The sequence below is a fragment of the Mytilus trossulus genome, unplaced genomic scaffold (assembly GCF_036588685.1).
Source record: "Mytilus trossulus isolate FHL-02 unplaced genomic scaffold, PNRI_Mtr1.1.1.hap1 h1tg000085l___fragment_1__unscaffolded, whole genome shotgun sequence".
NCBI lineage: Eukaryota > Metazoa > Mollusca > Bivalvia > Mytilida > Mytilidae > Mytilus > Mytilus trossulus.
The window spans coordinates 3,994,957-4,005,082 of NW_026963295.1; the positions used below are offsets into that span (position 1 = coordinate 3,994,957).

Consider the following 10,126-nt stretch of genomic DNA (forward strand, 5'->3'; position numbering starts at 1 on the left):
TAAGATGCATTTTATAATATCGATATATTTCTGTTGATTTTTAAGGGTACAGTAAGTACTAACAGCAATATCTTATTGAGTTTAATACACACTCAGTCTGAAACTAGAAAAATGTTTTTTTTTTCTTTTTTAATAACATTTGCTTTAATTTTTATCATTCAAAGTTATGTTAAAAATTGATATGTTTTTTTCTCTCCAGAATGGAAAATCTGCACTTCACTACACTACAACACATCAGAAAACCGAAATTGCCAAATTACTAATTAAAGGTGGAATTGATCCCAAATTACAAGACAAGGTAAACAGAATGTTAAATAACATTGAACATTTACAATCAAATGAGAAATTCTAACAATGAAAAATACCACTATAATTGCACTAGATGTGCATTTCGATAATTGATGTTAAAATTGTTATTGTTAGCGTTTATGTCGAAAGTGCATTGCATTATATAAAAGAAAGATCTACCATGAGCAAGCACGATGAGGCCCATATGGCTCCTGATTTTTTTGATTTTTTTTATTAAAAATGTTTATTTGATGTAATGATAGTTGTAACTGTAATTTATTTCTCAAATTAGGATGATTGTACTGCACTACATGCTGCTACAAGTAACGAAAATACAAAACTTGTCCAATTTTTAATTGGTCCTGGTCGTGGTCTTAATTTACAGGACAAGGTAAGCGTATTATAAACCACATTGACAAAATTTCATTAAAATGTTGAAGTTTGACACGACAAATACCTTAAATAGTGCACTATATTTATGTTTCAAAATTAGAAACAAAGAAAAGCAAACGTTGAATAGCTGGTGAAATTAACAAGGACCGGACAAATAAACAGAGCTACGTGTTATGTAGATAATTGCTTAAATTAAAAATAATTGTCTCTGAATTTTTAAAACGATTAAAAAAAACATACACATCAAGGTATACCCAAGTTTAAAATGCCTTGGTCAGTAATTATGTATATGCGTAATTTACCATAATGAAACCACTCACTATGCATGTTGTTATATGTACGTCATAGACGTTATTGCCGCAAGACAAATAAGGTCATTGTTACCCCTACAAATGGTTAAGGTTCAGACTGAAATATGTTTATATTTTTTTTGAAATTTGAGTAAGATATATATGTCTGCTTTGGAGAGCTTGTGGACAAATCAATAAGTGAACAGGTTCACACAAAAACATTAACTTTTAGTTGTTTGTTGTTTACTTTCTTTTTCATTTTATTGGTATGTTTAATTTATTCTTCAGGATGGACAATCAGCATTTCACAATGCTGTATCGACTTCCAAAACAGGACTCGTCAAAATACTAGCTACTGGTGGTAGTGATGTCAATTTACAGAACAAGGTAAACGGAAAATGACAAAAAATAACCAATCAACCTTTGAGTTCGTTTTTCTTATATACTTTTTTTCTAATACAAATGCGTTACATTTTTACTGTACCAGATTTGCATGTCGACAATCAACATATTTAAAGTGATGATCGACACCTAAATATAAAAATACATACGTCTGTTAATTTGTAAATTGTTATTAATGACTTTAGCCAAGTATATAGGTCTATATAGGAGCTTGTCAGTATTATATTAGTCAACTGATTTGAATTCACTGATAGGGATAATCTTAATCAAGGACATGCATTTGAGTTGCTTATGTGACATTCAGTATTAAGGCAATGACATTTTGAGTTGTTTGGTTTTCAGCAATTTATTTGATAATCATTGTCTCTGTATGTTTGACATATGGTTACTAATCGGTAAATTTTAAAGAACTATAAGGAAACTGGAACAAAATTTGATGTTCGTAAATACTGTAAATTCAGAAATAACGGTCGAGGTCAAGGTCATTACCAGTATGATGCTTCTGCAAACGGTGTGTTGTCAACTAAAGTGATACAGTACAAAATGTATGCACCAAACATGAATCAGATAATGTTTTACTATCATATGGGTCAATGATCAAATTCAAGATCAGAATGACCTGAGTTGGGCATACCCCAAGCCCATGATGTAACAGCAAAATAAGTTTTACTGTACAAAAGATATGAGCAAGACATCAATTGGATGAGACGGAAAGAGAGACAGACGGACAGACTTGCAGATAGTCAGACAGATATGGTGATGCATATACTTTGTTTGGACCAGGGTACAGTGTATGCTTACCATGCATGGTTCATTATGAAGTATTAAGTTAAATATTTGTAATATCGTAAATGTAATGACTCCTTTTACAAATAGACATTGTATTATCATAAACGTATGTTTCTGCAGAACAAAATGAACTATATCATGTAGTCCAAAGTATCTGTGTATACCAAATTATATATAAAATGAAAATAGTCAAAATCTCAATATATCTTTATACATATATTAATGTCCTGTTCACTAGTGACATGATTTCAGTCTGAAACGTTCATTTTGGTCTGATCAATTCTTAATCGACTGAATTTACCACAGGATAAAATCGTTCTGATTTTTTAGACTTGCAGACGCACTTCCGATTTACAGTTTTCAATCCATTTAGTCATTTCAAGATAAACAAGACAGATTGTTCTAGTGTTCGATTAAGACTTGGTCAGATCAAAATCCATCCCCTAATCAGACCAAAGGCAAAGGTCCTGGTTATATCTTGTACATGTTGTAAGATCAGTTCAGTCGTGTTAATATTTTAAATATTCAGTTAAAACTGGCTACACTTTCTCTGTGTTTATCAGGGGTTGCTCCCCCTCTATGAATAAAATCTGCAAAGCTTGGGGGATATTATTTTGTCGTCTTTAAATGAAATGTTGTCTGTTTCATTAAATAACGTAATATGCAAATTACCAATTTGTAATTTATTGTTTTGCGATATAATTTTTTACATTTAGTTGGTTATATAAGGAAAGAATGATCGTTGCAACCAAAAAAGTTTGTATTCGTGCTTTCTGGCATTCTTATTATTACAGATAGTCATTACAATGTTTTTGTTCATTCCGTCTGTAAAAAAATGATTAGTAATATATATGCCAAAAAAAAATTTTGTCTTCGTGATTCGATATGAACCTTAAAAATCTGCAACAAATTAAACATTGATACATATTAATCTTAAATATTTCTTATTATCGAAAATAACTGTTTTGGGAATTGGTTGCATGTGTACGAATTTCAAAATGTGTTATCAAACCACTTCGCCATATCTTTAAATAATGTAAAATAATTGTTCTTAGCCATATACAATTTGTCAAGGGAAAAATATCCTGTGTATCTGATTTACTTTATTTCTTTTTAAATTTTGACAGATGTTTGATGAAAGATTTTTACATTTCAATAAAGATACTTTCTGAGCAGTCAACCGCAACATATTGTCACACTTTCTAGACAAATATAAATAACCATGGCTCTCAGTGCAACACTCTCAGGTCGTTTTATATAAACTTTCATGTTTTATCAAAACGGGTTAAATTGGACATTATTTATTTTAAAAACTATGTTCATTTTCTTTTTTCAATCGTTTTTTAACATATGCAATTCTATATTTTTCTATGATATAATGTAGTGTTTTATAATTTCTTGGTAAACTAAAAATGATGATTAAAGATGTCAGAGAAGTATTGAAATCGGGCTTTATAGATACCTAATCGTAAATACAAACTGTTGAATATTTGTTTTGAATATACTTGTATTCTTGCATTTATTTAAAATAAATCATGTCCAATTTAACACGTTTTGATAAAACATGGAAGTATTATACTCCATTGTACTTCAATGATAAAACGACCAGAGCGTTGAATTGATCGAAAAATGTACTTATAACCGGGAGCAGATTATAACATTTTCATTTCGATCAAATTAATCTAATCAAAAGTATGGTAAATGAACATTGTAGTATCTAACTTTTTCCAGGGGTCTGTCACATCTTGAAAATATGATAATTCCAGGAATCACATGTCGACGTATGGAATTTCGTGTAAAATTCGCTGATTAGTATAAATAACTTCCAATGATGAATTTAGTTATCTTTTATTCGTGATACACAATTATCTAATAATCATTGCGTCATTCTTTATCCAGCATGGTTGGACCGCCCTTCACAGTGGTGCATGGATCGGGGAAGTAGAAATAGTAAATCTGATTATTGATATAGGCAATCATATCAATGTAAAGGCAAAGGTAAGTTATATGATATATTTAAGAATTGAATGCTTCTTTTTGTAAATTTATTGGAGTGTAAAAGCGTTGACTGCAGTACATTTTGTATGAAGCGCAAAATCGCTTCATTCTTAAAATGTGCGTACGGTTAACGCTTTTACATCCCTTATAAAATTACTAAAATAAGCATTCAATAGTTTTAATTACATTTTTTGGTAGGAGCAGGAAAACACGAATTTCATCAAGCTTTTCTTTTATTTTCCTGTGCACTTTATTTGTGGAAGCTTGTGTCGTCATGAATGTTACATTTTATTTTAAAATGAAAGTTAATTTTAGAATGACGCGAGATTGCTATTAGCCGATCAAAATAACGTATGATAATGAAACATACATGTAATGTAATTATAACAAATTAAAACCTTGAATGAAATGAAAGATTGATCACATGTCAATCTCCTACGAAGATACAAATGTTATCTATAGGAGAACCAAATTCACATGTGTCTGACTAGTCTAATCAATGACGGAATATAATTTTGAATAGAATAAGGGCAGTTTTTATCCCGAATTCCAATAACATACAATTTACATGTATAAATGTTATAAATGTTGGCAATATTAGTGTATTTCGCACACGTTCAAATCTCGTAAATCGTCTAAAAATAGACAAGGTAACAAACAAAAAATGAAGAAATTAAATGAACCCAAAAAGGATCGAAACAGGTTCCACCAACAGGGTAAGTTTCCTGTTTCAATTGAAAATTACAACAAATCAAGAATGAAGGTTTTAAGATATTTCTCCATTTTTTTTTAAATATGTCAGATAGGTAACAAAACCGTTGTAACAATCCAATGTAGTGTCTTTCATGATCATGATTGGTAATAACGACATATTCTTCATATTTTTTAAAACAATTTCATCGACAGATAACAAGGTGATAACGTTAGATTATTGCCTGAGATGGTCATAAAATAAGTTTTATAAGTTCTATCTTAATGCTTATTAATTTGGTATTCAGCAAATCCATGAGAGTACCAAGTAGAGTATTGGGACCATTTCTGAAAATAAAGATGATTGAATAATTTTTGTTTCGTCATCATTCTTGTGTTGTTTTCTTGTTAAACACTTTAATATTGTTCAGATCAATTGCTTCTCTTTTAATACTACCTTAAACCAAAAAGCATAATTTGACTTCGTACGAATATAATAGTTGAACACAAAAGATTGCAAATATGTGCATTATCGCTGGAAAGAATTTTTAGTAATAGAAGTTTTACTAAATTATTAAATCATGGTATATTTATCACACAAACTAATTAAAAATTCGACCAGCTTATCATATCTATCAAATAGGTATACAACATGCTTCGAATTGCTTTAATGTCTAGTTATAAAAGTTGGACGATGATGGAAATACTTGCCGATTATTTCAAAACGATTATTGATAAACGAAAGGAAAAGTATATAAGAAGCAATATTGTTGATACATAGTGATGATTAGATAATAATATTGAGTCATGAGAATGAACAAACCTGAGACAAAACATTAGAAAAGTCCCCATTATAAAAGCAATTAACGGTATGTTTAATTTCTAAAACATCAATGAAAATAATCAACCGGACATATAGTAGATTTTATTCTTTCATTCCATGTTAAATTCTATATAGACAGATTTGTGTTAGATTACATTATTTATACACCATAAACACTTTTTTTGTCTTTGTTTCTCAAATATGGTTACAAATAATAATACTTTATTCCAAAAGCAATACAGCTTATAGGATACATACACATAGTAATGATAATTTTACATGCACAAATATAAGAGTTTTTATAAGAGCTACAAAATATATACAAATATGAATAATAAAAAGGTGTGCATGAAAGAAAATATAATACATAAAAACAATTACTTAGTTTTTTTAGTTCACCAGATAAGAATTTTGTTAAATGTCAGATCAAACACATTCGGACACAATCATGAGCCCATTTTCTGATGAGCGTACATCATGTTGGACATTGCTTTATCCATTAATACGTTCAGTTTTTAATCAATGTGTGACCATTGACCAATAATATCAACTATTTGTATTCGATTGAACAGCTTCTAAGCCTCCAGCCAGACTATACTATGGACTTATGGAATATGATTAGAAAATACTAAATGAAGGCCATACATTTGTTGGAAATTTTATATATGGCCTGGTCCGTTCTATTCCCGAACGTTAGCGAGTTATAAAATCCATGCATATAATGGCACAGGCCTTGTAAAAAACATAACACATCTGTTTGCTTGAACTATTTTGAATCATTAGTATGGCATGTATAGAACAAATACGGTAGTTTAAAAAGAGAGAACCGAAGATAAGTGTATCGTGTGTGTGTGGCTATTTTATTCTACCAACTGTAGGATGAAGCTAAAAATTCCAACACATAAACGACTTTCATGCGGTCTTTCTGTTATCACATATAAAAACAGATTATTCTATCCTTAAAATTTCAACCCAAATTTTGTTTTTCGTTAGAATCTAGCTATTTACGGTCAAATTCACAGTTGACATGTCGTATCTAAGGAGTTACATTATAGAAAATGAAATATCACCTACCTCTACACTCAATTTTAATACAAGATAATAATTTAATACCGTACACGTAACAGAATAACCTTTAGTTGTGATAAAGATAATGTCGTGTTTTGTAATAACGTTAATGCGTCAAGAGCATCCATCAAATTTCAGGGAATTTTATTTTGTTCTTATTTTTTACATTTTCCAAAGATATACTTATGCATTAACTCTTTTTGTTGTGCATTAAACTAAGTATAACAGTCTTGTAATTTCTTTCAATATCAAATTTACCACAGCGAAATCGACACTCTGTTTTCCCATATGTTACGATGCATGTGGGTTTACAAGGGAGGTAAGTTGTAACTGCAACTGATATGTTCATCTCTGAGTCTGCGCATATTAGAATGCAGTGTATTGTGTAAAAGCTATCTCAAAAAGTAGTTACACTTACCATCAAATAAAAGAGGAGTATAAAAGACACCCAGAGAATTCTAGCACGTTCAATGTACGGAATACCCGAATTAACACTACCTTGGTGACACTTAAAAATTAGGGTCTCTGCACATTAATATATTGTGGGTACAAAAATTCAAAATATCATAATTCAATAGATATGTATTGAAAGTGTTATGCGTCATGTGATATTTAATATAAGTATAAAATATAAACAAGTCTAAATTGAAAACAACGTTAAAACCTATGATTGCGTTGGATAAAAACCGCATTTTTTATACGTTGCATGCAAAACAAATTTCTAGGTAGATGGGTCTAATTACAGCACAAACAACATTTTCCAAAAGACTAAAAAAGTGAAAAAGTATATTTTAACAACACACATTTGACTAGCAGGTAGAACAACTGATGTAACCCTGCTGACTGCCAATGATGATTGCCAAATAACAAGATAACCAGATGTAACAAAACGGATCTTATTATTAATTTATTACCAAATAGAAAACAATAAACTTGCAGAAAAGATTGTATACCGCAAACATGAGGTGCATAAATAAACTCATCATAAATGTGTCCTCCATATCCGGATTTCATCAGTTAATGTTTCTTGAGTGATGTAGGAATTGAAAGGGTATTTGGAAGGCAATATAATTCACCTCAATTTATGATTGACTCTTGAATTTTGAAAGAGTCGAAATAGGATGAACGGATTATATAAACCCGAAGGCAAATATAGTACAAGCCCAAACGAAAAAAATATTAACAAGTTTAAATTGAAAAACAACAATCAAACCTATGATTGTGTTGGATAACAACCGTAATATGTATATATGTTCATGCAAAACAAATTTCGTGGTAGAGGGATCTAAATATAGCACTTACAACATTTTCCAAAACACCTAAAAAGTTAAAAAGTATATTTTAACAAAATGCATTTGACTAGCAGGTCAAACAACTGATGTTCGTAAACCCTGCTGACTGTCATTGGTCATTGCCAAATAACCGGATCACCAGATGTCACAAAATGAATCTTATTATTGATGTATTACCCCAAACAGAAAGTTGCGGATAAGATGGTGTAAATGTGCAACTGTTCAGTATCAGATGAAATATATTGATAAGATGTCTTTTTATGTAGAGTCTCATAAAAGGATCTGGTGACGGTATCTTATAAAATGGGAAAAAAGTATATTGTCCTTTTCTGCAATTTTCCATATGCTCACTCAACCTGATTTGTAGGGTGCTATGATCGGAATTATGCTGGTGGTGAATACGTACACGTTCGCATATAGAATTTCCTATTTGTCCTAGATGCATGTGATGCAGTATTTAAGATTTTGAGCTTACTGTGAATAATCAACCGTTCTTTAAAGTTACACTGGAACCAACAAAGACATCTTTGCATATGCTTATCTTGAGTCATTGCACATATTCATAACACAGGGGTTTATCTCCATCAAATTTGTCACGAGTTAAAATTCTCTTTAAATTTAATGGCTGCCTTAAACTCTTTACAAAACAAGGTCTCGGGAATTAATTCCTTCAAGTTTTTATCGTTTTATTTTAATGGTAAATTGGTATTAATAACATTAAATGTATCCGGGTTACACGGCATATTATGTTCTTCTCATATATTTAATGATAGTATGATACTAAACCCCTAACGGTAGGGATTGTGCCTGATATTCATATTGCCATGGCGGTCGAGTAACATGAAACTTTCTGGTCATGCCGGGTACATTGAAGTCACAGATAATTCATCAACAAATAATCCAATAATCCGTAATCTTGTTGTCAAAGAAATATACAAGTAAATTCACTAACCTATTATTAAAATTCCATTTCAGGACACTATTTACATTATAATTTTTTATACAGTTTACAAACTGCATAGTTCAAATATTCATTGACACATTTATTTCACACGGTATCATAAACGGATTTTATTAACACTCCGTATAGAATCGGCAACAGTAACCAATACTGTGCACACACAAAAAACCACGCATAGTGTCCAATAGTATGCAGACAAAACCACGCAATAGTGTTCAATACTATGCGGATAAAAACCACGCATCAGTGTCAAATACTGAGCGGACGAAAACCACGCATCACTGTCCAATACTGAGCGGAAAAAAAACCACGCAACATTGTCCAATACTGTTCGGACAAAATATAAAGAAATAAAAGTAATTCCGATTCTATCAGTTATCTGCTAAGATGTATCTAGAAATTTAGTGGGGGCTGAATAAGAAAAATCTGAACCTTATATACACATCATCTCCAAATCTTTCAAATATTCTCCAATTGACCTAAATTATCTCCAAATATTCTCAAATTGACCTAAATTATCTGCAAGTATTCTCCAATTGACCTAAATTATCTCCAAATATTCTCCAATTCTTTGTTTACAAACATAAAACATATAAAAGTATTTACCATGTGACCTTAGAGAACATGCTATGTTAATCTCTTATAGAAGGGTAACCATTTCACTAATGACTTTAACAGACGATAATCAAAACGTTAATATGACAAAATTAATTACAGGGGACGATACAATTACGCTTGTACATTCCTTCCCCTCGAAATGATGACTGACCTCAGTAATCGAACTCTACTTCTACCATGACAAAAGCAACTAAATAAATGCAACTTCTACTATTATTATTTACACACACATTAAACTTCAACATTTAATTATTCTCTATCTCTACAATGAAATGAAAACAAATGGCACAAGACATCTCAGTAAAGATCCATTTATAACATAGTAACACTGTTAAACTGGAAATGATTTTGGTCGACATACAATAATACTGGATATTGTAATAATTATGAAACAATAAATTTACTTACTGAATAAACGAAATTAAATGTTTAAATATTAAAAATCTTTTGTTTTAATTTTTTGAATGTTCATTTACTTCACTGATAATATTTGCTGCCAAGGCGGAAAAGTCGA

General features: G+C 30.6%; 1 protein-coding gene across 1 annotated transcript in view; it reads left to right on the forward strand.

Annotated features, from left to right (window-relative positions):
• LOC134699861 (putative ankyrin repeat protein RF_0381) overlaps window positions 1–5,182 on the forward strand; it is a 51,936-nt gene extending 46,754 nt beyond the window's left edge. Inside the window, exons 14-18 of the mRNA XM_063561267.1 lie at window positions 200–298; window positions 581–679; window positions 1,260–1,358; window positions 4,062–4,160; window positions 5,159–5,182. Coding sequence (XP_063417337.1) covers window positions 200–298; window positions 581–679; window positions 1,260–1,358; window positions 4,062–4,160; window positions 5,159–5,182 — 420 coding nt within the window. The remainder of the gene's footprint in view (window positions 1–199; window positions 299–580; window positions 680–1,259; window positions 1,359–4,061; window positions 4,161–5,158) is intronic.
• Window positions 5,183–10,126: the final 4,944 nt, after the last annotated feature.